Source organism: Ailuropoda melanoleuca, chromosome 13, assembly GCF_002007445.2.
Source record: "Ailuropoda melanoleuca isolate Jingjing chromosome 13, ASM200744v2, whole genome shotgun sequence".
NCBI classification, from domain to species: domain Eukaryota; kingdom Metazoa; phylum Chordata; class Mammalia; order Carnivora; family Ursidae; genus Ailuropoda; species Ailuropoda melanoleuca.
Window position 1 is genome coordinate 60,117,407 of NC_048230.1, and position 26,279 is coordinate 60,143,685.

The 26,279-nt window shown below is 54.0% G+C and overlaps 2 protein-coding genes across 4 annotated transcripts; one reads left to right on the top strand and one right to left on the bottom strand.

Moving 5' to 3' along the window:
• Nucleotides 1–4,470: 4,470 nt before the first annotated feature.
• On the bottom strand, nucleotides 4,471–14,242 carry RBPJL (recombination signal binding protein for immunoglobulin kappa J region like). Its single transcript, XM_019797650.2, has 12 exons — nucleotides 14,100–14,242; nucleotides 12,769–12,877; nucleotides 11,370–11,495; nucleotides 10,114–10,184; nucleotides 9,828–9,943; nucleotides 9,389–9,563; nucleotides 7,432–7,569; nucleotides 6,921–7,030; nucleotides 6,477–6,629; nucleotides 5,633–5,788; nucleotides 5,416–5,519; nucleotides 4,471–5,327 (listed from the first exon to the last, which is right to left on the bottom strand). Exons 1-12 carry the CDS (start codon nucleotides 14,119–14,121, stop codon nucleotides 5,054–5,056), a joined length of 1,554 nt encoding a protein of 517 aa, XP_019653209.2. The 5' UTR covers nucleotides 14,122–14,242; the 3' UTR covers nucleotides 4,471–5,053.
• Nucleotides 11,538–25,720, top strand: MATN4 (matrilin 4). Of its 3 annotated transcripts, none has more exons than XM_011222586.3 (11): nucleotides 11,538–12,845; nucleotides 15,387–15,500; nucleotides 16,207–16,776; nucleotides 17,505–17,627; nucleotides 19,385–19,507; nucleotides 19,602–19,724; nucleotides 19,818–19,940; nucleotides 21,249–21,662; nucleotides 21,768–21,920; nucleotides 24,501–24,608; nucleotides 24,695–25,720. In XM_011222586.3, exons 2-11 carry the CDS (start codon nucleotides 15,422–15,424, stop codon nucleotides 24,751–24,753), a joined length of 1,875 nt encoding a protein of 624 aa, XP_011220888.2. In that variant the 5' UTR covers nucleotides 11,538–12,845; nucleotides 15,387–15,421; the 3' UTR covers nucleotides 24,754–25,720. The 3 variants fall into 3 exon arrangements, with proteins under 3 accessions (XP_011220888.2, XP_034496258.1, XP_034496257.1); XM_034640367.1 differs by lacking the exon at nucleotides 11,538–12,845 and adding an exon at nucleotides 12,904–13,689; XM_034640366.1 differs by lacking the exon at nucleotides 11,538–12,845 and adding an exon at nucleotides 14,416–14,711.
• Nucleotides 25,721–26,279: the final 559 nt, after the last annotated feature.

Sequence of the window (26,279 nt, forward strand, 5' to 3'; positions counted from 1 at the left end):
CCAGGAGGGCAGGAATGCCTTCGGGAGACAAGACCACTTAGAAGCCATCTTAAAGTCTGGTTAATATATAGCCTGACTGCTGGTCAACTCTGGACAGGGCTTAATTTCCCGAGAGCACCAACTCTGAGTGCAACTTGGGATAATATTATATCTGAGAATTGGGCACAAGATGCAAAGTAGATTTTAGACAATATTGAGCCATTTTATTCATGATCTTGACATTTTCCTGAAGCAGGAGAAACATGGACCCCTGTATGGGGCAATTCCTCCACGGGGCATGGGGAGGCCTATAGGCCAAATAGATACCCCTTGCCAAGAATTTGCTAAGTACTTTTGGGGGGTGGGAGAGTCAGAATTCTAAGGTGACCCCCAAGAATTCTGCACCCTGTTGCAGACACCTGTATATTCCTTCCCCTTGAACGTGGGCAGGACCTGTGAACGTGATGGGTACCACTTCTATGATTAGGTTACATTAGGTAGGAAAGACGAAGGGGTTTTGCAGATATAATTGAAGTCCCAAATTAGTTTGGTGGTGGTTGTTTTGTTGTTGTTTTGTTTTGTTTTGTTTTGTTTTGAGATAGTGAAAAGAGAGATTATCCTGGGTGGGCCAAGCTTAATCATTTGAAAGCACGAATAAGAGGGTGTGGAACCTTCCCTTGTAAGAGAGATGTTCTCCTGTTGGCCTTGACGAAGCAAGCTTCCATGAGTTCTACAGCTACAAGGACATGAATTTTGCCAACAACGGTGAGCTTGGAATAGGACCCTTTACCTCAGACACACTGCCCTGTCAGCCCTGGCTTGCACCTTGATTATGGCTTTGGAAGACACTTAGCAGAAAGCCCGGCTAAGCAGCGCTTGGACTCTGATCCATGGAAACTGTGGGACAATAAACGTGTTATTTTAACCTGCTGTGTTTGTGGTAGTTGTTGCACAACATAGAAAACAAATACAGGAAGGTCACTTGCCCCGCTGGGCCATCAGTTTCCCCATCCGTGAAATGGAGGGGAGTACAATGTCCAGATCACCTGTAAACGTACTTCTGGAATAATGACAATGACAGCAAGGGTCCCCTATAAAATGGTGACAGTGGGCCCAGGCCTCATTGAAATTGCTTTACATATTCTGGTTATTTTATTCCTCGTGATGTCTTGTGAAACAAACTCTTCCTCTTTTACAGAAGGGGGTACTGAGGAACAGAGAGGTTACTCGACTTGAAATTTGCTAAACCCTGCCCAGCTTCAACGTACAACTTTGCGTCCAAGATGGCTGCTGTCTGAAAAACCACCATTTGCTCTGTATTCCTTGGTTTTAAGGTGATCCCTCTGAAAGTATATACGAGTAATTAGTGCGAGGAGAAGGACAAAATCAGCCAAGCTCAGGGCACCCCTCTCCAGGACGAGGCGCTGATGGTGCACTTTTAGACGCCAGCCAGGGCTGGGGAGGAGAGGAGGATGCTTTGAACCAGATGGGGGCGTGGGGATGGGCCCTGCAGAGTGGGCTCCACTTCCGCCTTCTGTAATCAAAGTGAATCCTTAAGGAACTTGGTCACAAGGTTCTGCCTTCCCCTAGAACTCTGCCTGCCTCGGGCCAGCAGCCAGCCAGAGCAGGTGTTTACCCTTTCGGCCCCTGAAAGCATTATTGTACCACTAGTGCCCCACCTGCCTTTGTCCCCTGGGTTGGGAAGAGAGCCAAGCCTGCCTGGAGGACCTTTATTTGGTGAGTATGGTCAGGGATGACTTTTGCAGAACTTTGTGGATATTATCTTATTGGTTTCATTCCCCTTAAAGCTGTTTCCTCCCTCCCTCGCTGTCTTCAAGGTCTGTGCCCTCAGCAGTCTAGCCTTCCCCAGGGAGGAAGCTGTCTGAGAATTCTACCCACGCTGCGGTTATAGCAGTTTCTCTTTGAGAAAACCCCACTTAAAAGAAACAAGAGAGAGAAACCCAAAGGTCAAGGCTTCAGCCTGTAGACTAGCTAGTGCATGGTGGAACCTCAGGCAACAGGAGAGCTGGTAAACTAGGAGATTTTAGAACCGAGCTTTTGTCTTTGTTCTCACTCTGAGAACCTCAGAGCCCCAGGTATAGCATCAGGAGTATAGGATTTAAATTAGGCTCTGCCATCAGCCTGTGCTTGGAGCTTCATGGGCCTTCTCTCCGAACCTGTTTCCCCTTCTGTAAAACAAGTAGGACATATGGACTAGAGCAAGGACTCTCAACCCTGGGGTTCGGATCCCAACAGTGTGAAAATGTTCAGATTATCTTTTAAGACTCTAACAGTTCTTGAGCGGGAAATAAATGAAAACTAAACTCTTGGGTGGGAAACAGTGCCACCTGCTGGTCTCACTTTGCACTTGCCAATATGCAAATTGCCAATGCAACGCATGGCATTTGATATTTATGGAGCCCCACTCAAAGCTCAAGGTATGCTAATGCGCCCTCTAGGACACAGCCATAAGCTTCTTCCCCCATGAGCTCACAGAAATAGAGGGGACAACCGACATGTACATAAAGCCCCTTGATCCAGGGGGTGATTATATGGTCCCAGTGAAGTTCTAGGGAACACAGGGTGTGGCCAGGGCATGTGAATTGTGCAGTCACTCAAGGCTGTCTTGATTTTATGCTCTGGTGTCACTGTCTTGAAATTCTTAATAATTTTTGAGCAAGGTGCCATACATTTTCATTTCCTTCTTCTTCTTTTTTCCCCCACACATTTTCGTTTTGCATTGGGCCCCATAAGGTATGTAGCTAACTGGTCGTCCCCTGGGGAAATCTTTGGAAGAGGTGACATTTGAGCTGGATCTGGAGAACAGGGCAGTAGGTGGAGGGAGAGGAAAGAAGGAAGCCTATTCTAGTGCAGGAGGCAAGGTGGAGAGGTGGAGTCCTTCAGCCTCTGTGATGGGGAGGTGTGAGGAAGGGGATGGAGGGTGGGTTGCTGTGAGGAGGTGGACAGGGAGGGGACTGGGTGTCAGAGGGATTCAGGTTCGGGACTAGGAGGACCTCCAAGCACATTACAGCAGCTGGGACGCAGAAGACAGGCCAGGGCTGGGGCTTTGAGGTCACAGACTTCCACGTGGGTGCCCAGGTGGGACCCAGGGCCCTATGGTCCCCTGACTGGAGTGCGAAAGAAGACAGAGCTGCACGGCTGGGCCTGGGTGCTCAGGCCAACCCAGGATCTTGGCTTCCAGGACTCCTGCCTTGTGAAGTGGCAGAGGAAGTCCTTGAGGGCAGGGCTGAATGGGCCCTCGTGCCCCAATGCCCTGTGTGCTGTGCTGTGCAACTCAGTCTCCTACAAGTGGCTTCCTGCTTCAACAGCATCACGGGGCCATGAGAGCAAACTCTCCTGAGGCGGGCACTTGAGTGGGGGCTGTTTCCCATTCAACTTGTTCCCTGCATTCCTCGGCCCCTGCATTTCTCAGGGGCCACGAGATCCCTTAAACAAGCTTTTCCTTCCCTGCCACAGTGGGTTTCAGCCTGCTGATGGCTGATGAAGGAGCTTCCCGATGACTTTAGGAAGTTTAAAAAGCAAAGGACACCTCTTCCCTTCGGGAAATGGGCCCTTGCTCAGAATTCAAGGAAGGGCCAAGAGGGGTGAGAGCCTCAAACTCACATTTCAGATCAGTTCTCCCCACGGGGCACCACGGGGGCAGGTACAGGTCTCTGGCACCCATGGTATATCTATATCCTTGGTTCCAACGGCCTGAGCCAGGACCCTGCCTGGTGTTTCTGCTTCCCTGTAAAGCACAAACTCAAGAGAGGAGGGGCGGGTTGATCAGGATGGACTGTGATTCGGTCCCTGGGCCCCGTGCAGAGCAGCTCCTCTCTAAGCCGGGTTTTTGCCCAGCTGATCCCAGCACTTCTGCCCAGAGTTGTCCTGTGTTTTGTATCCTGTGTTTGCCCCTGGGCCTGGGGTGCCTCTTTGCTTGGATTGGGGGGATAGCTAGTAGGGTGACTCATCCCTAGAGCCAACAGGTGGGCCCCGGGCAGGAACAGGAGCTCAGGGATGCTAGCTGCTTCTGAACGCCATTCCTTCTCCAGAAACGGTCAAAAAGATAGGTTCTGTGTTCCATCAGACTTGTGGTCCCTTCTGTGTGTGTGTGAGGTTGGCGGGGGGAGGTACACTGAGCACCCCCTCCTTGGGGAGGTAGGGCATGCAGATCAGACTCTGCCTTGGCATAGAGGAATCCCTGACCTGCAAGACTGCGTCCCATTGGGCCTGCAAAAGAAGTGCCTGCGTGGACAGTTAAGATGGCAAGACCCGACCGCTGTCCCAGGCACCAAAGCCACAGGCCAGACAGCAAACACAGGCAAGGGTAGTGTGCCTGATCCGGCCATGGCGAGGACGAGGAAGGGCAGGTCTTTGTGTTCTAGGGGGAAGCCAGTACTCCAGGGCAGACCCCTCACGCTCCAGGAGGGACTCAGTGCTTCCCGTGGGATCCAGTGCTGTGGATCGGACCTGGTTCTCCAGCAAGCACCTGTGCCAGATGGCCCCTGATGCCCCAGGTAAGAGCCAGTACTGTCAGCAGGACCTTGGGCTCTAGGTAGTTGGCATTGCAGAGCCGATCTAGTACTCCACGTAGGATGCGATGGTCCAGGGCATGTCTCAGGGGCCCGTGCTCCATGCCTACGTGTGTGACACTAGGTGTCTTCTCTGCAAGAGGAGACAAAACTGCATGGAGGGTCAACACCCTAGACTTGACGTCTAAGAGTGCGTGAAATCCTAGTGAGGCATGGAGAGAAACAGGGAGAGACCAAGTTGGAGGGATAGGGACACACAAGTAGGGAGACATGCAAAGTTACTGCAGAAGAGAGAGATTGATTGCTTGATTTAAAAAGAGAGTCGGACAAACACAGGGAGAGCCACACTCCTGTCTGGACACAGACATCATAGCATCACTCAGGTCGTGTCTTGTTGGATGTATAAAGACGAGTCAGTGACAGTTTCTATGGCGAGAGCCTCCCCCCTACCCACGCTTTGGCCTTCACTTCGCAGCAAAGGGGCAGGGGGCAGGGCCTGGGACCCAGAAAACCGGCCCGGGCCAGTCGTGGGCGCGGCGGACCTAAGTCTGGATGAAGAGGTGGAAGTTGGTGCGCGTGAACTCGTGGTGGATGCTCTCGAGGAGCGCGTCGGCGTCCGCGGCGGGCTCGGGGGCGCCCGGGGGCCCGGGCCGCGTGCTGTACTCCGGGGTGTAGGTGAAGGAGAAGGCGCTGGGGTAGAAGAGGCCGTCGGCGCGCACCAGGCTCACGGGCACAGTGATGGGTGTGCGCAGCCAGCGCCAGTCGCTGCCGAAGGCGGCTATGTCGGGCACCACGCACACCAGGGACCGCGGGCTCCTGGGTTGGCACCGGGGTTAGGGCTGCAATGACGCCGATGACGCGCACCCGCCCAGTCCCCCGGGGCCCAAGGGAGGCGTTCCCATACCTGTACATGGTTTCGGCCTCCACGTCCCCGAACCACACCTTGAGTCCCGCGTGGAAGTTCTCACCGTGGAGTTCCAGAGTGGCCACGTCGCCCCCACCGCTCAGCTGGGGGAGGGAGGGAGCAGGTGGCCCAGAGCCTGCTGCTCTCCCTCGCCAGCCCCTACACCACACCCAGAGTGAGATCTCTCCCTCCTGCACCCGCCTGCGCCCAGATTCACCTCCAGGGTGCTGATGAGGGGCACTGGAGTGACCGGCTCCCGGGTCCACACCAGGCTGGTGTTGAAGGAGAACTCCACCGACTCGGTGCCGATGATGGTCCAGCAAGAGCTGTCGTTGAGCAGCGCCCTATTTGCCTCCTTGGGGCAGGGGGAGGCCTGGGAGGAGACCGAAGGGATGGTGGCCACCAGGACGGGAGAGCCAGCGGAGTGCCTGAGCCTCTGCATTCTGAGGTCCAGTCCTAGGCTCTGAGCTCTACCTGCCCTGTGAGCTTGGACAAGACCCTTACGTTCCCAGAGGTAAATAAGTTCGCTGAACTAGCTGGTTTCTAAAGGTCTATTGTCTTAGGATTCTAGAATGCTATTTTTTAACAGTGTGCAATTCTATTCTAGATTGGGAGGAAATATTGCTCAATAATAACGTTATTTTCTACGTGTTATGATTTTATCTCTACATTCTATGACCATATTCTTTTGAGAGTTTACTGCTTAATAATAATAATAATAATTTTCCACATTCTATAATTCTATGGCTTACCATTTTATGATTCTAATGCTCTTTGCACAATAATACTCAATACTATTACTGATTGCTATTTTTATTTTCATTCTATACTCTTATCTCCACACTTTCAATGACTCTAATATTCTTTGGGAAGGAGCATGGCTCCGTAATATTATTACTAGTTTTTCCTCATTCTCGGATTCTGGCCTGATGGTCTAACATTCCACGGGAGGCAGTATTGCTCTGTAAGCAGCAGCCGTGCCGCTGCTGCTGATCTTATGATCTGTGGTTCTCTGCGTTCTGGCTTTCTAGGAGGCTTGATGCCAAGACCCCACCCCTCACCTGGAATTGCACCACTTTGTCTGTAGCCAGGCACAGGTAAGTGCCAACCCCTCCAGGAGGATCTCCAGGAAACTGGAATGCACACTTGTGCAGTTGGGAGATGGGCTCGTCCACATCGAGGAGTGCGCACTGTTTGGCTACTTTGCGGATGATCTACAGGAGAAGGGGTGCAGGGAGCAAGATGCCCGGGTGGCCAGAGGCTGCCTTCCTAGCTAGCTTTCTGCTATCCAATAGCCATGTAGGCGCTGGCAGTTTCTGCCCCCCTCCCCCCACCCTGCCCACCCTTAACCTCCCTCCAGTCCCACAGAGCACTAAGTAGCCAGAGTGAGAACAGGTGTCTTTATGATTGTGCCCTCACCCTCTAGCCCTGCCCTTGTGGGTCATACCTTCTGCGTGCATCTGCAGGGATTCCCCACCCCCCAGGTATGTCCTCCCTTCTCATACCATTGGAGGTAGCGTGATGCCTGTGACAGTGCAGACAAGTTGCACTAGGGAGCCATAGCGGACGTAGCCCTCTCGAGGCGGGAAGTCCCCCTGGGAACAGTGTTCATCAGCTGGGGTGAAAAGAGGGAAGGGAAGGAAGAAAGGTTTCAGAGGTTCCAAGCTTCTGACCCAACCCTGCCCTCCTTGCCTCTCCCCCACCCCACATCACACATGGGTCCTGTGGGTAAGGTCGGCATGCAGGGAGGCAGCTAAGGCTGAAGGGTCTCATCCTGGAGGGGTCACCTGTGGCCATCCTTGAAAATGTTTGCTCCTGGGGTGGGTGGGGTTTGAGATGAGGGGAGAGAGCAGGACATTGGTGCCAGAATGGCTTGGACTAGTCATAGACTCACTGGGACTTTTGAGCAAGCCTCAATTCTGTGGGCAAAGTTTACTTTGCTCGAGGGGTTATAGCGAAGGCGAGATGAACTCATGCATGCGAAGCGCCCAGCCCGGGGCCTGCTGCTGTGGTTACCCAGGTGGAGCGTGACGGCAGCCCACTGCCGTGCGCTGGCCACGAAGGCCCCGTCCTCCACAGAGAGGTAGCGTGTGGACACCGTCTGGGAGCGCAGGCGGTTGAAGAGAGAGACCTTTGAGCCCGAGGATATGCACACTGTGAGGGGAGGTGAAATCAGCACCCAAGCCTGGCTTGGTTCCTTGCACGTGCCAGACAAGTTCTGGTCCCCTGGCCCCTGTGTCAGTCCCGTCTTATGCTCACTGGCTTAGACACACCGGGCCTATTTCATGGTCGTAGACCTAGAACCTGCCGCAGTCCTGCTTTTGAAATGTGCCCAGCTCCTTTTCGCTGCCTAGCATCCTTCAGTTGGACAAACAATATTACCAAGTATTCACTAAGTGCCTCCTTTCAGGCAGGCACTGTGCTGGGTACTGGGTGCCAAAGGGTGAACTTGACCCAGTTTTACTCTGGAGGAGTTCACATTCTCAGAGAGGAGAGACATAAATATAAAATTTCAAAATGATGTGGTAAAGGCTGCACGAAGGAGGGCTTCCTGGAGGAGGTTAAACTCTCAGCTGGGGAGCAGGAAGTAGGTAGGAGCTGCTCAGGGCCTGCATGAGCAAGGACCATGTGGTGTGAAACAGTAGTGTGATATTTCTAGGGTTTGACACTGATCTCTTCTAGCTTTCACACATACTCAGAGCCATGGTTTTATTTTCTGACTGAGCTCTGACCACCTGGGGAGAAAGCACAGGGTCATCTCCCTCCCTGCCCCACCCGCCAGGGCTAGGCATATTGTAGGTGCTCAATTTATACTTAGTCCAAGTTCCCATCCATTGGGTAATGATAGCTGACATTTGTTGTGTGTCAGGTGCTGTTTTAAACGCTTTCTATGTGTTAGCTCATTTGATTCTCTCAACAGTGCTCTGGAGCAGATATTATCTCGATCGAAGAGAGCAACTTGTTCCACATCACAAGGCCAGTGAGTAGCAGAGTCAGGATTCAAACCCAAGCCACCTGGCTTCCGAATCTGCACTGCTAGCCATCACCCTATGGCACTCATACCAAGGGCCAGGCAGAGCGCTGCCTGGGTCTGAGACGTTCTATGGGGTGTTTAACGGACAGTTAGTTAAGTACGATGTGGGGGTAGGAGCTGGGCTCTGGAGTCACACTGACTCAAGTTCAAATCCTGACTGCGTTTCTTCCTAGCTGGGTAGTCTTAGCCAAGTCACCTGGATTGCCATAGGCCCCAACAGTTCAGTAAGTGAATGGGTGAAGGTTCCAGACCTCATTTTCCTCATCCCTGACTTATGAACAATGATAGTACCCACTTCAGAGGGACATGATGAATGAACATCAAATAGAATGACTCCAGTTACCAGGAAAGCTCCACCTTCCCCTAGGTCTTCCCCCACCTCCAGGCCAGGGTAGTGGTGATGTTATCATTGTTATTCAGGCCCCGTACCCCCTTCTCAAAGCCCCCAGCCCCGGGATTTGTCACTTTTCGATAAGCGATGTGTGTCCTTCCCCCTGCTAGGCTGTGGGTTACTCCAGAACAAACACTTGTCCTTACTTTACAGGGACCCAGCCGCTAGCACAGAGCCGGGCCTACATCGGGCACTGACCAGGTATTTTTGACTAAATTTTCGCTACCCTTTTATTGTCACTTTTAATTTCTTTAGCTCAGCACCCGCTGGCCATTTTTGTCTGTTCTGGACGCCCTCTCCCGCCCCCCTTCCCTGTGTCTGGGGTCGGTCCCCTTTCCCCTCTGCTCTTGCTTTGCTGGTTTCTCATTCTCCGACCTCAGCCTCCCCGGCTCACCCAGACCCCGCCCCTCTCTCGGCTCAGACTCCACCTCTCCCACTCTGGCCCCACCCCCCCAGCCTAGGCCTCCGCCCTCCCCAGTCCGCAGCTGCAGACCAGGTGGCACCTCCCCGCCCCGCCCGGGGCTCACGCCCCGCCCCGCCCGGCTCACGGTCGGTGTTTTTCAGCGACTGCTTCTTCTGCGAGGGCTTCGAGATGACCTTGATGAGGCGGCTGTGGAAGGTGCCCAGCTCTCGGCCCCCTCGGTGCACCAGCCGCAGCACCAGCCGGAAGTGCTTCCTCTTGTCTGCGTCCGAGATGTACAGGGTCTTGGCACAACCGAATTCCTATGGGGTGCGCGGGCACGGGGCCATCTCATCCCGGCCCTCCGCCGCCAGTTCTCTGACGTCTGCCCCATCAGACGTGACGTGAAGCAGCACGATCCCAGCTCCCGGTCTCACCCTCGAGGCAGAACCCCGGTACCCCCACCCCTCGCCTCTCTACCCGTCTCTTGGCTTCTGCGGGGGTGGGGTGGGTGTAAAGGAGTCCTCCTCGCCGAGGCAGGGGCAAGGATGGGAGCAGGAATCGGACCGTGTCCCGTGCGCTCTCACCCTGGAGTCCGGCTGCTCTTCAAAATTCAACTTTTGTGTCTCGGCGGTGCTGCCGGACGCGCCGTCCAGTCCCATGTAACCGCAGACCGTGGGCCCGGTTTCCCCTGCCTGGTGGGCTGGAAAGGGACGCAAGCGGGCTCAGGTAGGACTCAGGTGGCAGGCAAGCTGAGTTCTCGCCGCCAGAGGGCGCAGCGAGACTGCGCCTGCGACCCGCCCGGCTCTCAGGCCCCAAGGCGCCGTCCCCCAGCAGAGGGAGGCGTCTGGCAGCCCAGGAGTCCGCCCTCACCTTGGCCCTGCACTGGCTTCACCCTCCAGCCGGGACCTGCGAGGTAGACACAGGGCGGGGGGCAGAAGAACCTGCGGAGACATGCAAGCAAGGGCTGGACTCGCACGTCCAAATCCACTTGACCGTCTCTAGACGTTTCAAAGGCAGTATAAATGGGGCAAGATCCCGGGTTGCTCCTCCACCTTTTCCACCGCCCTCCCAGGGCTTCTCCATGACTGTGGACCCCATTAACATCTGAACCTTCTTTATTACTCCTTTCACTCAACCCACTAATCAATTCTGTCTCCTCCACATTCAAAACACACCCAGAATCCACCGGTCTATGACCATCTCCACCTTAATCCGAACAGCCATCACCTTTGCCTGGAACGCAGCATCAGCCTTCCCACGGCTCTCTCTGCTTCCGCCCCCCCACCGCACCCCCAATCTGCTTTGCACAAAGCAGTCACACTATCTTTTCCTTTCTTAAAACAACGAGTCGATCATGTTACTTGACTTCCTAAAATCCTTTGGTGGTTTAAATCCAAAGTCCTCACATGATGGGACCCTGCTTTGTCTCTCCAACCTTATTCCCTGCAGCATCCCTCTCCTTTTCTAATTCCAGCCCCTCTGACTTCTTTTGTACCAGAACAGGCCAAGCTGGTTACAGCCTCGAGGTGTGTGCATTTTCTTTTCTTTCTAATGGGAACACACTTCTGGATTTTCTCCTGTCTGGCTTCTCTTTCACATTCAAGTCTCAGTTCAGATGTCACCTCCTTAGAAGGCCTGTCCACCGTCTTGAGCTTTCTAGCTAAAGTGCCCCTGCTTCAGTGTCTGCTACGTTATGCTGTTCTATCCCTCTGCTAGCTCTTCTCACGATCTGGAAGGATCTTGTTCACTGATTTGTGGGGAGTTTGTAGTCTGCCTCTACAGTGTAGTCTGCCACTACAGTGAAGATGCCTTGAGAGCAGGGGCTGTATCTGTCTTCTGGAACTGTATGTCCAGGGCCCAGTGCTGTCCAGAGTTTGGCACCCGACAAATGTCTACTAAGTAGTTGTTGAATGGAAGAAGGAATTAATGGGTGGTTCAATGAGTGAGTGGGGACTGCAGATTCACAGGGAGGTTCCAAAGTGGGGGCTAGCGGTGGCTGAGGAAAAAGGCTTCTGGTTGGCCAAGAGTTGAGCCCTGAGTCCTCCCCAGGTTTCGAAAAGGCACGGAACTGGGAGGCAAGCATAGAGAGGAAGGTGGCCGCTTGGAGGGGCCGCTGAGGCACCTACCGCTTCTCATTTCCGTATGACTTCTGGGCCACCTTGGCATGCAGGATCCGCACCGTCCGCTCGCACTGTTGCTGCAGGCATTGTCGCACGCCTTCCCTCAGGACCGAGGCGCGCTCTGGGGATGACCTGGGAGTGGGGGCAGGCCGGCGGTGGAGCAGCAGTAATTGTTAAGGGGAGACGTGGCATGGAACCCAACAAGCAGGTTGAACGAAATGAATGGGAGGAAGGGGCTAATTTAGTCCTCCCCCCCTCAGGGTCAGGGAGGGGAAGTCTTAGGCAAGAGAGGGGATTTGGGTGTAAGCCATGGGTTAAATATTTAGGCTGCCAGGTACTCAATGAAGCCTGCATGGAGCCCACCGGGACCACCCAGGCGCCACTCCGCAGGTTTGGCGCCTTGCCCGCTGCATCCTGAAGCACAAGGGAGGGGCCTCAGCGGCACAGAGGCCACACTTGTGCCAGCCTTGGGATGGACAGTGAGTCTGTGAGGGTGCATGGTTTCCTTGCACTTTGAGGGGGCCCACCCCAATGACATCTTGATGCTGGGGAGAAGAGTTTTGCTGGACCCCCTGGACCAGAGTGCTCTCTTGCCTGCCCTCAGAAGCCTGGAAACATGGAAGCCCCCAAACGGTGTGCCCAGGATCCTGGGGGGAACATTTGAGTCCTTCGCGGGGGTCAAAACAACCCTCCTTATCCCCTTTCTCCCAAGAGAAGGGGCCTGAAACTGTCGCGGCTTTCCTTCCCTTGATAACAGGGCCTCCATAATCAAGGGACTGGGCCAGTCAGAGCCTAGGAGCCTGGGAGTTTTGGGGAGCGAGGGTGGTGGGTGGGCCCAAGACTTAAGCAGTCGCAGAGATGGGGTGGAGGAGTCCGCGAGGGCAGAGATTTGAGGGACCACCAGGTGGGGCCCGGGAAGCCAGGAACCCTGCGTCTGCTCTTCCGAACCCTTCACCCTTCGTGCAGGACCAGAGTCCCGGGCCTCTCCTCACTCCTGGAGGGGGCAGCGGAGGGCAGGAGACCGGCCGCGCCCTCGGAAGCGGGGCCAGGCTGTCGGCGGCAGGAGCCAGGCTCCGCTCCGCCCCTTGGGGCTCTACTCTGGGAAGGGCCTCGGAGGCTCCCGACGCATTCCGGCGGCAGAGAGCGGAGCCGCCCAGCCTTCTCCTGGGAGCCGCGTTTCGAGCCCGCAGCTCGCGCCGCCGGCTCCCGGGGTGGCCGGAGCAGGGGCGCCGCCCTGGCCCCGCCCCAGCCCTCGGAGGAAAGGGGATCGCTCCCTGCCGGTGGGAGGGGTCGCAGCCCGCGCTCCCCCTCCCCACCGTCAGCCCCGGGTTAAATGCGGCCGCCGCCTCCGCTCGCTCCAGCTGCCTGGCAGTCCCCACCTCGGGCACGCTGCCGGCGCCGTTACCTGGTCCAATTGCCCGAGAGGCTCCGCCCGTCGGCTCCGCTCTGCGGCCGTGCCTCCGAGCTGTCCGGCAGGCTCAGGTGAGTCAAAGGGCCTGGGGGCGCTGAGGGGTCTGCGGGGGAGCAGGCGTCAAGCCAGATCAGGCGACCGTATTTAATCACGGACGGTGCCCCCGTCTGACTTGCAGTGCCCATCTTCATTTCTGTGGGGTCCTTTCCAAGTTGAGCCCCCACCAACAAGGCCACCACGGGGAGAGGGACTTTCCCCCTAATCTCCTCCCTCGAGGAACCAACCTCCAAGAACGTCCCACGGTGTTTATTCTTCAGCCAACTTCAGTCAGTTATTCACAGACCTCTCCTCCCTTTCGAGCCCGGTATCCCCACCCTCAGGCATTTCCGAATCTTTGTAACTTGAGGATTAACCCTTCAGAGGAGCTCAGGGCTCTAGTGTCAGACGTGTCACCAGGTTGCTGTGTGACCTTGGACAAGACGCTAGTCTCTGGACCTCGTTTCTCCCTCCGTGGAATGAGAGGGTTGGGAAGGTGATGGACATTGAGGCAGTCTCTATTTTGACTTTCTAGGATTCCTGGGGTGGCGGTGGGGTGCCAGGCCAGACGTTGGCTCAGGCCAAGAGCAGGATAAGGGGGAATCCTAATCAAGGTTTAGGGGCCGTGAGGCTTCTGCAGGTGGAAAAGAACGGGAGGTGGCAAAGGCCCCTGTCTTGACCCCCGTGCTCCCCAGAGGTGCTGGCCCTGGCTATGGCCCAAGCTGGGGAAGGCATTCTGCACCCTCCGGTTTCCAGCGGCAGCTGACACATCTGGCTTACTCAGCCTCCCGCCACGCGCCCTGCCAGAGGGATTTTTGTTCTTCTACCAGGCCTGAAAGGCGAGGGCGGAGAGGATCCGGGTCGGAAAGGCCGCCTGGAGTGAGTGAGCTGCAGGCACTCGACCTTGCTCAGAATAGGCCCATTCATGGAATTGGGGGAGGGGGGGGTAGAGGGGCTGCGGTTGGGTTAGGGCAGCTGGTCCCCTCTGCCAAGAAACAAGCAGCAGAAAAATGGCTAACGCAGCTTCAGCATGGGGCGGGGGTGGGGCGGGGTACAGAGCAGTGGGAGTGAATATAAAAAGAGGTTTAGTGACTCCTAGGCGCCAGGTTGCTAGGCAGCCAGGCTGCCCAGAAGGGAGAAGGGGAGCCAGGGGTCCCAGGTTCTAGTCGCAGGTTCCTTTGCAGCTCGGCGGGCAGCCTTCTTGGGCCTCAATTTTCCCATCTGTACACGGGAATCCTTCGGGATTATCAAGGGGCGTCGTCAAGGGCAGTGGGAGAGTGAGCGCTCACCTGTTGCCCGCACAGGGTCCATGGCCGCACTGGGGCCTCACTCACCGCCCTCCGGGCGCATCCAATGCAGCTGTCCCCCGAACCCTGCGCGCCCCTGCTTCTTGGTCCTTGTGCGGGATATATCCTGCCCCGGGCTTATCTCCAAGGCCTCCGGGCTCCCGGCCACTGTTTGCTCTGGGCAGGGGCACCTGCTAGGCAGATGTGGGCTTCCCACGGCCATCTAACCAATGCAGCCAGTCCCAGGAAGACGCCCCCTGGCGGCCTCTCCTGAGAGCAGGAGGGAAGTGGAGGCGCCAAACCAGCGTGGTGGGCTTTGGCCTACGTGCGGCCGGTCCCAACCCCCGACGCCGGTGAAAGGGCGCGGCTCTCCCGGCTGCCCGAGGCTGGGCGGTGCATGTCTGAGTATGTGCGTGCGTGTGGGCGCGCGCCTGTGTGTTCGAAGGACAGCCACATAGAAGCCCCTTGTGTGAGGAGCGGAGGGGGTCCGAGTGGGGAATGACCGGCTTTCGTCTGCAGAGGTTCTCCCAGGAACGGAACGCGCCGCTGGTCTTTGGAACCACTAAAGCATAGGACTGTATCGTGGCGACCCACTTTCTTGCCAAGCGACTTTGGGTACCAGAGCTTACCTTCTCTGAGCCTGTTTCCTCGTCTGTACAATGGGAACAGGAACGGTCTTAGTCTCATAGAACTGCCGAGAGGATTAAATGTCCGAATGCATGAAAAGTATTTAATACTGTGCTCGGTATTTAGAAAGGCCTTTTTCTTTTTCATTTATTTTTGTTTTTGCTTTCTCTTAGGGGGCCTTTTTCTTTTCTTTTTAGGTTTTTGTTTTTTGTTTTTTTTAAAAAGATTTTATTTATTTATTTGACAGAGAGAGACAGCGAGAGAGGGAACACAAGCAGGGGGAGTGGGAGAGGAAGAAGCAGGAGCCTGATGCGGGGGGCTCGATCCCAGAACGCGGGGATCACGCACGCCCTGAGCCGAAGGCAGATGCTTAAGGACTGGGCCACCCAGGTGCACCAGGGGGCTTTTTTCTTTTTAAGTGTTATATGTATATTTAAATCTACCTTCTATTTATTTACTATTCTGGAATTCTGCAAAGTAGAATTCCTTCTATTTCCCAGCACTGTAATGCAACATTTTTTATTATGACAAATTTCAAACATACACAAAGGTAGGGAGATTAGTAAAATAAATCCATGATCCTTCTCCCCCTCCAAGTGCCCACCACCCAGAATAAATGTTCCATAAATATTATTGCTTTGTTTTTTTCCTTGCACCCTCCAGGTTTCGACACTTCCGTTCCCTGCCACCCAAGCACCATGAGGGGCCTTCTCTGCTGGCCACTGCCCATGTTGCTGTTTCTTCTCCAGCCCTGGGAAACCCAGCTCCAGTTGGCAGGTGAGTGGGGCTCAGCCCTCACCAACAGGGGGAAGGGAGCAAAAGCTGGTTCTCTGTTTGCAGCCAGCTACGTCTGCTGGGGAGAGAAAAAGCAAAGGCTCTGAAATCATAAAGGGGTGGGGTTCTAGTTCACAGCTTCCCCTATCTGGGACTCAGTTTCCTTACCTGTAGGATGTGGCTTAGAGGTGACAAAGTTGGGCTCATGCAAAACTGCTATTTGGTGTTTAATTTTAAAAAGTTAATTGAAAAATCAGGACACTTCACATACAAATCCTGATTTGGGACTTCTCTCTTGAAAAATCCAAGGATCTGTTAACTTGGGGACTACATGGCTGCAGGGCAGCATTTGGCTGGAGGAGCGATACAGGTGTCCGCCAGCCTAACCCAACCAGTTCACTCATTTATGTTGCCTGCCTGGTCCCTGTAGACATTTGAGTTTGCCACATCCCTTCGCCCACTCCCAAATTGGAGAATACCTTCTCAGAATAGCCTTAAGAGCTGTAGGATAGAGAATTGGGGGAAATCTGCCCCAGGCCCTTAGCAAATGCTGGAGGAGTGAATGTATATAATAAGCATTTGCTAGGTTAATTCTGCACTAGGCGCTGTTACCGCCCGGATAGCACCGTTTCGCCTTGGGTTTCCCTGGGGATCTCCTCCCAGATGAGGTTTTGCAGACCTAGGAAAGTCCTTCCTGATCTCCTCAAAGGTCCCAGGTGCCGGACGGGGCCCCTGGATTTGGTGTTCGTGATTGACAGCTCGCGCAGCGTGCGCCCCTTTGAGTTCGAGACCATGCGGCAGTTCCTGGTGGGACTCCTCCGCGGCCTGGACGTGGGGCCCAATGCCACGCGCGTTGGTGTGATCCAGTACTCGAGTCAAGTGCAGAGCGTCTTCCCTCTCGGCGCGTTCGCTCGCCGCGAGGATATGGAGCACGCCATCCGCGCGCTGGTGCCGCTAGCTCAGGGCACCATGACCGGGCTGGCAATCCAGTACGCCATGAACGTGGCCTTCAGTGTGGCCGAGGGCGCACGCCCCCCGGAGGCGCGCGTGCCGCGCATCGCTGTCATCGTGACCGACGGGCGGCCCCAGGATCGCGTGGCTGAGGTGGCGGCGCAGGCGCGCGCCCGCGGCATCGAGATCTACGCAGTGGGGGTGCAGCGCGCCGACGTGGGCTCCCTGAGGGCCATGGCGTCTCCCCCGCTGGACGAACACGTCTTCCTCGTTGAGTCCTTCGATCTTATCCAGGAGTTTGGCCTGCAGTTCCAGGGCCGGCTGTGTGGTGAGTTAGTAGAGCGCTGGAGCGGGGCGCGAACTCCTCAGCGGCTTAGACGCCGCGACCGATCACATAAATACCAACTGCTGCGGGGAGGCACCGCCCACTCCAGCGTTAGCCCCGCCCACCAGATGGTTGCGCGGCACTGGGCTACCGCAGGCTGTGTCAAATTCCAGCTCTGCCCACTTTTGCTTAGGCTTCGCCCACAAGAAGCAACATTTCTCGTGCCTGCTCACCCGGATGAGCTATTGTGGTTTACCACAGGCCTAAGGCCAAACTGCAAAATCGCCCCTCGGCACTAAAAGCACCGCCTTTCAAAGCTGAGAGCAGTCGTCCACCCGGAAGAGTATGTCCCGCCCACGGGGGCATGTCCCCGCCCACTCTCATTTTAGTTCCTCCCACAAAGCCGCAGGTCTGTTCTAGTCACGCCTTGAATTATTTCACCCACCTTGATTTAGTGCCTCTCCGCCTCCTCTACCTTACCCTCTGTGCAGTCCTGCCCTATCCCATTGTCGCATCTAGCCCGGTGACCCCTTCTGAGCCTATTCATAGGAGCTACTCAGGCCCACTTCTTCCCCTAAGCCCTCCCACCTGGATTGGCCCTTTCAAATGAGGCTTGACCCATCTAGAGCTGTACTTGAGCTTGGTGCCCGCCCCTGACCCCACCCAGCCTCTTCTTGTTGGAGGGTTCTGCCCATCTGTCCCTGGATGATTCTATTGTTGTGTGTCCTCAGGAAAGGACCTGTGTGCTGAGGGGGGACACGGCTGCCAGCACCAATGTGTCAGCGCCCCGGGCACGTTCCACTGTGCCTGCAACCCTGGCTACCAGCTAGCTGCAGATAACAAGAGCTGTTTGGGTGAGAGCTGTCCCTGCCCTGCTCACTGCTCCTGAGTCTTCTGTGGCTCCCCATTCCCCCAGCATCAGACCAATGAGTCTGGAAGGGCTTTTGGAAGTAAAAGTTCAGCGCCCTTACTTTATGGGTCTAAGAAAACGTATTTCCTGCGGCCATGCAATTCCTTGGTGAAATCTTGACCCTACGGTTAAGTGTGCTTTCTACATCATTGTCTCTCTTATTTCAGGCTTGTCTCCTACCTGGCTCCTATATGCTTCCCCAATTTGTTTGTGAATTCTCACATGCATATCTTCTTACTGTTTCTGTTACTCAGACACTCATTGTTGTCTTCAGTTAGGGTCTCCATACCCCTCCCCACCCTTCCATATACACTGCTTGTTTCTGCTTCTGCACCTCAGCTCTTTCTGGGCTGCCCCTGCTGCTTCTCTCTGCAAATGCTTCAAGGCCTGGTTCTTCATTTTTGCCTTCTGAAAAGCTATGGCACACTATGCCCCCTTTATACAATTGGGATTTGCTTTTTCGTGTGTATGTGTGTCCAGTCCTTTGATCGTGACAGCAGCTACCGTCCGTGAATCCCTGATTTAGTATTGGACAATGCACTTGAAGGTTTCCATTCATCATCTCTCAATCTCACAACAACTGGGGAAAAGAAGTCCTGTGTTCCCAATAATGCAGATGTCAGCTGGGGTCTTCTTGTCTGTAGAACTTAGAAAAGGCTGGCTTGAAGCCTCATGTGATGACCTCTGAACATTTGAATCTCTCCAGCACATCTCTGGGAATTCCCCAAGTGCTTACATTCTATGGTCAGCTCTCTCTCTGAGCTTCTACTGAATTCATTCCGTTTATGGGTCCTCGCTCAATTTCGCAACCCGCACGTGCTGTTCTTGTTCTATGCATGCAAATCAGACTCTTCCTTGGTTTGCACACTTGTGCACACAAGGGCATGCGTGTGTATATGGAAGTCGTGCGTATGTCCATTTTACTAAAGATGGAAGTGGACAGAGGTGTGTGTTACCTCTAAGTAAAGTCCAACATATACACACAAAAGAAACACCTGTGATTAATAATAGAATATTAGACACCCTTGATCCCTGAAGTCCTGTCACCCCGTCACAAGTGATTTTTCACTGGCAACCTCAGCCCACACAGGTACTCATGCTCACACTATCCTCTTGTTCTTTCTCCTCTCCCATCTCTCTTCTAGGAACCCCAAATTCTCACTTTTTTCATGCAGGGCAATCTACATCTCTCCAGTCCGTATTTTCCAGCTCAGCTCTGGGCTGTCTTTGCACATCTAAACCCTCAAGATACTCAGCAGGCACCAGTTCACACTCCTTAGAAGGACATTGTAAATAGCAATTGCACTTCTCCACTATATTCCCATTTTGCAGACGGGGAAATGGAGGCTCAGTAGGTAGAGTGGCAGAGCCTGGTCGTACTCTGTGTCAGGGAGCAGATCGAGGGCAGGGGCCCTGTCTTCTACAGCTGTGGATTCTTGCTCTTATGCCTGGCTTACTAACGGGCATGTTGGGATGCAGCTGGGCCTTGAGACGGGAGAGCCCCTGGCCCACTAGGAAGGAGGCCTGTGCTTACAGAAATCAGAGATGCCTGGGTACCACCCTAGACTAATTAAGTCTGGATCTTGGGGGATTGGGGCCCAGGCATGGGTATTTTTTAAAAAGTTCCTCAGACGAGTGTTCTGTCGGGGCTGAGAAGTGCAGCCCCACCCAGGGCATATGCTGACCTCACCTCTTCCCCAGCCATTGACCTGTGCGCTGAAGGGACCCATGGCTGTGAGCACCACTGCATCAGCTCTCCAGGCTCCTATTTTTGTCGCTGCCAAGCTGGCTTTGTACTCCAGCAGGACCAGAGAAGCTGCAGGGGTAAGCGAGCCCCACCACTTGCATCCTGGACTGAGGTCCTTGATGGCTCCAATCAGAAGCGACACCTTGCTCTCTCTCTTTTCCTTCCCACCAGCCATTGACCACTGCAGCTTTGGGAACCACAGCTGCCAGCATGAGTGTGTTAGCACCTTCGCTGGGCCACGGTGCTACTGCAGAGAGGGCCACGACTTGCTGCCCGATGGGAGGAGCTGTCAGGGTGAGGAGGGGTCTCTTGTATTTGTGCAGAGGGGCAAGGGATCTTGCCTGGCAGAGTCCACCCTGACTCATCCTGTCTTGTCTCTCCTTGAAGCCCGGGACCTTTGCAATGGTGTAGACCATGGATGTGAGTTCCAGTGTGTGAGTGAGGGCCACTCTTACCGCTGCCTGTGCCCCGAGGGCCAGCAACTCCAGGCAGATGGCAAGAGCTGCAACCGTGAGTGACGGGTGGGAGGGTGTTCCGTCTGCCCCTGCCCCACTGCCCACATTCTGAGCATCCCCAATTCTGCCCTTGCTGTGGCCCAAGGGTGTGCTGTGAATGTGTGTGTGTTGGGGATGGTGGGGTGGGGGGTGAAGGGCGTGCCCTGTCCTGCTTCCATCTCTTTCCCCTCAATCCTCTACCCTGCTGCCCAGGTTAATCAAAAGTATACATTTGATCCTATTTCTCCCTTGCTCGAGAGGGTCCTGGGCTTGCCAGTGCCTACCCCAGAGTTCAGATGCTTTACCCGTGAGTTTTTCAGATGGTGGGTGCAGCCACATTCGTGGATAATGAAATCAAATTAGTTTTTTTAAAAAAAGGAGAAAATAGAGCTTACTGCATGTGGAAAGAGTAGGAATTGTTTCATGAAATTTAATTATATGTGAGCATCAGAAGTGTGTCATATTGTATTATTATTGTTACTGTGGGGTGTATTCAAAATCTTGAAACCACTGGCTCACCTCATCTCAGCCAACCTCGTCAGCAGATTTCCTAGCACATCTGCTCATGCTGGAGGGACTCATCCGTGCAACCTTCCTCCCCAACTCCAGGAAGAGTGAATTATTTCTACCTTGGGCTCCCTATATGCCCCTCTCTTCTAGCACTTTCCCAGGCTGCAGCATAGGGCACGTCTGACTGCTCTGTTCTGTCCTGATTTCCTTAGGATCAGGGTCGTGTTCATTTATTGTTGAACCCCCTTCAGGGCCTAGCGAAGTCCCTGATTCAGAACAGGGAGGTAACGTTGTAGAGTGATTCAGGAGCCTGGGTTTTGGGGTCGGACAGACCTGGCCTCAAATCCTGCTCAGCCACTATTAGCTATGGAGTCTGGAGCAAATGATCCTTCAGAACCTAAGGTTGTGTAAAATGGGGACACAGTGGCTAACTGAACATAACGAAAAAAATGGGGATAGTACCCAAGATTATTGGGAGGACTGAGAAAAAATATGTGAAGCACCTAGCCCAGTACCTGGCACATGGTAAGCTGTCAAATAATAATGTTTTAGTTTTTATTTATTATTGTGATTGTTTATATATTAACAACGTATGTTTTTTTCGGTATTTATTGTTGTTGATAAATTTATTATTGTTATTAAGTTTTATTAATTTATTATTACTACTATTATTATCTAGTACAATTACTGGCACAGGAAGGACTTCGCACATTGTACCTGTTATGTAGTAAATGTTTGTGCATGACTAGGTGGGTAGATGGCTGCTGCCAGCCCGGGATCTGGTCCCCCCAGTCTAAGCTCTTCTCCCTGCTAGGGTGCCGGGAAGGCCACGTGGACCTGGTTCTGCTCGTCGATGGCTCCAAGAGCGTGCGCCCGCAGAATTTCGAGCTGGTGAAACGCTTTGTGAACCAGATCGTGGACTTCCTGGACGTGTCCCCCGAGGGCACGCGCGTGGGGTTGGTGCAGTTCTCGAGCCGCGTGCGCACCGAGTTTCCGCTGGGCCGCTATGGCACCGCGGCTGAGGTCAAGCAGGCGGTCCTGGCCGTGGAATACATGGAGCGCGGTACCATGACAGGGCTGGCACTGCGCCACATGGTGGAGCACAGCTTCTCCGAGGCGCAGGGTGCACGGCCCCGCGCCCTCAACGTGCCTCGCGTGGGCCTGGTCTTCACCGACGGCCGCTCCCAGGATGACATCTCGGTGTGGGCCGCGCGCGCCAAGGAGGAAGGTGGGCTTGGCGGGGGTCGGACTGCCCTGGGGTTGGGCTGGACATGGGAGGGGGTCTTAACTGAGGCCTGGGGCGCCCCCTTTGTCCCCCCCCCCGGCCTTGTAGGCATCGTCATGTACGCCGTGGGCGTGGGCAAGGCGGTGGAAGAGGAGCTGCGCCAGATCGCCTCTGAGCCAGCGGAGCTGCATGTGTCCTACTCCCCTGACTTTGGCACCATGACACACCTACTGGACAACCTCAGAGGCAGCATCTGCCCGGGTGAGCGCATCCGACTTCACTCAGTGCCCAACCTCCTATCCAACCCGAACCCCTTGGCAGAGTTAGAGCCGGGGGTGGGACTCACTAGACAGAGCCCTGTTACTCCAAGTGTGGTCCCTGGACCAGCGGCAGAGTGGTCACCTGGTGGCTCGTTAGCACTGCAGCATTTCCAGAGCTCTCCAGCCCCAATGAACCCGATTTTGTACTTTAACAAGACCCTCAGGTGACTCCCAAGGATGTCAGAGTTAAGCACTAGACTGGGCTGGCTACCTGCCCCGCACATTAGTGGGTGTTCACTGGACTGGCTACCTGCCCCGCACATTAGTGGGTGTTCACAGTAATTGGAGGAAACTTTTTCAAAGGCACGCCAAACTCCTTGCTAGCAGAGTCACATCACATATTCCTTTAACGTGTTGGAATTCAACTACACAGACCTGGCAAAGTGGCAGGACTGAGAGTGTTCCAAGTTCACAAAGGCATGTAGTTTTTTTTTTCAATATCGCCCATAAATTCAATCCATCAACTCCATTTGGTGCTTAGTTGAGGAGGAAGGGACCAAGTCTATCTGTGGAGGAGAAGCGGGCTGTTGAACCTGTGTACTGTACTTTATAGGTCATATAGGGAACTTCTCGGGCATAATTTTTACCACAGAGTCTTTTGACTCTAACCCAGGCCAGAGATGTGACTCTTTCACATTACCAGGCCCCTCCAGAGCTAGGTTCAGTAGAGCTGGGCTGGCCTCGAGAATCTGTAGTTTCAAAAAATAGTTTTAAAATATGTGTGTATGTATACATATATGTATATACACATACATATATACTCACAGGTGTATGTATACATATATGTATATACACATACATATATACACACAGGTGTGTGTATGTGCATACACACACATACACACACACCTGTACATATATGTATATGCACATATATATACACTCACAGGTGTATGTATACATATATGTATATACACATACATATATGCACATAGGTGTATATATGTGCATATACATACTTACACGTACACACCTACCCACCTCTGTCCCTCTCTGTTTCTCCAGGCTAACCCTAATAATTAGCTAGGGTATTGTGGAGGCACTGGATTAGCTGCTCTGTCAGGACACTTCCTGTCCTGACTCTTATGTCCCCTGCAGGGTGACTTTGGGCAAGTCACTTAACCTCCACCCCTAAGGCCATAACTTCCCTTTTCTGTAACAGGGGAGGGCGCCGGCTGCCCAAGCTTGCTTCCAGCTCTAAAATTCTAAGAGAAATCTGGGTTCTGTGGTCGAGGCTCTTCACCAATCGGCTCTATGACCTTGGGCAGCTCTTTCCCTTTCTTTGGCACTTGGTCCCCAGCTGTGACGTTAGGAGTCCTTGCAGGACTGTTATCAAGACCACTGATGACATATCATATAGCAATTTGCTAAGGGTCCAACGAGACTGAGAAATCGCTCTTAAATCATAAGAGCAACTCTTTTGTGAAGGCCAGGCACCAGGCATTGTGCTGTTATATGGAAAAGGGCACACGTTTACAAAATTCTGGTGAATCTGAGATACCACCCATTGTAAGACTCTCCATTATTTTATATACTGCTAAGCAAAAATAGGTGCCGAATTTAATTGTAAGGCACATATTTTGATTCCAGAAATGTTGGAATGTGTGCAGAGATAGACTTGGATCAGTGGTTTTTAGACATCAGGGTGCATCGGATTCACCTGGAGGGTTTGTTACAACACCATTTGCTGGGCTCCACCCCTGAGTTTCTGATTCAGTAGGTCTGAGGTGGCGTCTGATCATCTGCATTTCTAGGTGATGCTGCTGGTGCTGGTCCAGGGACCACACTTTGAGAACTGCTGGTCTGATGGAAATACACAATAAGGTGTCTACTTGAGCCAGGCAATACAGTAGCTCTACCCTCTCTAATAAGGTAATCACCAGTTACATGTGCCCACTTAATTTAAATTACTTAAAAAGGTTAAAAGTTTAGTTCTTCGATGAATTAGGCACATCTCAAATGTTAACTAGCTGCATATGGCTTGTGGGTATGGCACTGGACAGACCAGAAGCAGAATATTCCCATCACTGCATGAAATTTCATTTGGAGAGTACTGCTGTCATTTGGACGCTTGCTACTCAAAGTGTGGTCTGCAGACCAGCGGCGTCAGCATCACTCGGTCGCTTATCAGAAACGTGGAGTTTCAGCTCCTTCACCATTCAGAATCAGAATCTGTATTTTAACAAGATCAGGTGATTCCAATGAGCATTAAGGTTTGAGACATACCTAAGATGTGTACACGCACCCCCCCAATAGAATCCTCAGCACTACCCAATGAATAGGTTTTCTCATTGTATCCATTTTTACAGACAAGGAAACTCAGGCTAGCAAAGGTTGAGTGACGTTTGCAGTTATCTCACAGCTCCCTAGCTCCCTAGCTAGTATTCATCCCAGGTCTGTTTGAATCCGAAGCCCACATACTCAGCCACAGGCGGGTGGAGGTGTATCGGAGGGCCTTGCCAGGGTCGGCTGGTCCTCCTGCACCTTCTCATTGCCCTGACTCTCTGTGCCCGGCCCGCAGAGGAGGGCATCGGCGCGGGTACAGAGCTTCGGAGCCCGTGCGAGTGCGAAAGCCTCGTGGAGTTCCAGGGCCGCACGCTGGGGGCGCTCGAGACGCTGACGCAGAACCATATCCTTTGGGGTCGGGGGCCCGGGCTGGAGGGGAGGTGTAGGAACCCCCGAGACCCCCAGCGGCTTCCTTAACCTGAAGCTCACTGGCCCAGCTGACGGCGCGCCTGGAGGATCTGGAGAACCAGCTGGCCACCCAGAAGTGAGGGCCGCCGGTGGCCGGGAGCCGGGCAGGGACGCGGCCCCGCCGACTGTGCCCTCGGTGCGCTGTCGGGGCGCCGGGGCCGGGCAGCACCGGGGCCCCCGAGGACTTGGGCTGTCGGGAGGGGGCGCTGCCGGGTTCCCAGCGCTGCGCTCCTGCTGGCCTCGCCTGGACCAGAAGCCGGACTGCGGGGGACCGAGGGGAGCGCTAGGTCCGCACGCCCTCGCTGCGTGCTGCGCTCAGTTCGTTGTTGGATTTCCTTTTTGTTTTCTTTAAAAAAAATTTTTTTTTTTAAATTTTTTTTCGTTTCCACGGGGTCGGTTTGTGGGTCTTGCTGTGCCGCCAGGGGGATGGGGAGGCCAGACGGAGCGTGCTCCGGCGGCGCCCGGGCGGCGGCTCGTCGGAGAAAGGCGCTTTGTGCGGGGGTCGGGCTGGGGGGCAGCGGGCCGGGCTGGGGGGTAGGGGGCCCGGCGCTGCTTTCCCGCCTTGTTTATTCAACCGCGAACAGACGGCCTCTTATGCGGGCAGCGGGAAGGGAGGGGGCTTAGCGCGAGCCCTCGGGGTTTGAGCAAGACTGCACCCCTCCATCCCCCGTGGGACCGAGCGCTTCGCTCTCTGGCCGTGCCTATCTGGTGGTGCCCCCATATCGGGCTGAAAAGCTGCTAGAACTGGATCGGGGAGTCTGTGAGGAAGCGAGAGTCAGTCATTGAACCCCTTGACTGGGGGGGGGGGCGGTTGCGGATAGGTGAGTGTCGCTTGGATTTTATCTCCCTCCACTACGAAGGAAGAGGAGGAGGTCATCAGCCAGGACTTCGGTCAGAGCTGCCGCTGAGGCTGTGACCCACCCTCTTCACCCCTCCACCCCGCAAAAGAAAAACAAAAGCCAATCCTCTATCAGGAAAGAGCACAAAGCTTGCCATTTCCCAAATGCATGTAAGAAATTGCTAAAATTAAAATACTCCAGTCCTCCAGATTTTGGTCTATTACCCTGGGTTTGTTTCCTTATCTGTAAAATGGGGATTGAAGTTGTACCCCCAAGGGTAACGGGGAGAATGGCAGAAATGATTCCAAGGCATCTGAATTGTACCTGGTACATATTAGGCCCTCAATTAACGGTAGCTATTAATCTTATGATAATAGTTAACATATTTTGTCTTGGGCGTTACTCCAAGTGATTTGCAGGTGTTTTCATTTTATCCTCAGACAACCTTAGAAGGTGGGAATTATCGCCTTTATCACCCCCATTTTCAGGGAGGAAACTGAGGCATAGAGAGGTTAAGTAAGTTTCCCAAGGTCACAGGCCTAGTAAGAAGTGGAAGTGGGGCATATTAGTTTGCGATGGCTGTTGTGACAAACCACATGGCTTTACACAACACAGCTTATTACCTTATGGTTCTGGAGGTCAGAAGTCCAAAAGGGGCTGGCGGGGCTGTATTTCTTCCGGAAGCTTCTGTTTTCTTGCCTTTCCCAGCTTCTAGAGGCTACCCGATTTGGTTTGTGGCCTGGTGTCACCTCCACCTCGGCTTCTGG

What these genes read in the sequence shown, in the direction of transcription:
- RBPJL (XM_019797650.2), bottom strand. Translation starts at nt 14,121, where the DNA reads ATGGACCCTGTGCGGGCAACAG. An exon ending in CTCTCGGGCAATTGGACCAG is followed by an intron (nt 11,496 to 12,768) that starts GTAACGGCGCCG and finishes CCCCACTCCCAG; the next exon opens with GTCATCCCCAGAGCGCGCCT. An exon ending in GTCGCTGAAAAACACCGACC is followed by an intron (nt 7,570 to 9,388) that starts GTGAGCCGGGCG and finishes CTCCCCTCACAG; the next exon opens with TGTGCATATCCTCGGGCTCA.
- MATN4 (XM_011222586.3), top strand. Translation starts at nt 15,422, where the DNA reads ATGAGGGGCCTTCTCTGCTGGCCACTGCCCATGTTGCTGTTTCTTCTC. An exon ending in AGATAACAAGAGCTGTTTGG is followed by an intron (nt 17,628 to 19,384) that starts GTGAGAGCTGTC and finishes CCTCTTCCCCAG; the next exon opens with CCATTGACCTGTGCGCTGAA. An exon ending in CGCGCGCGCCAAGGAGGAAG is followed by an intron (nt 21,663 to 21,767) that starts GTGGGCTTGGCG and finishes CCGGCCTTGTAG; the next exon opens with GCATCGTCATGTACGCCGTG.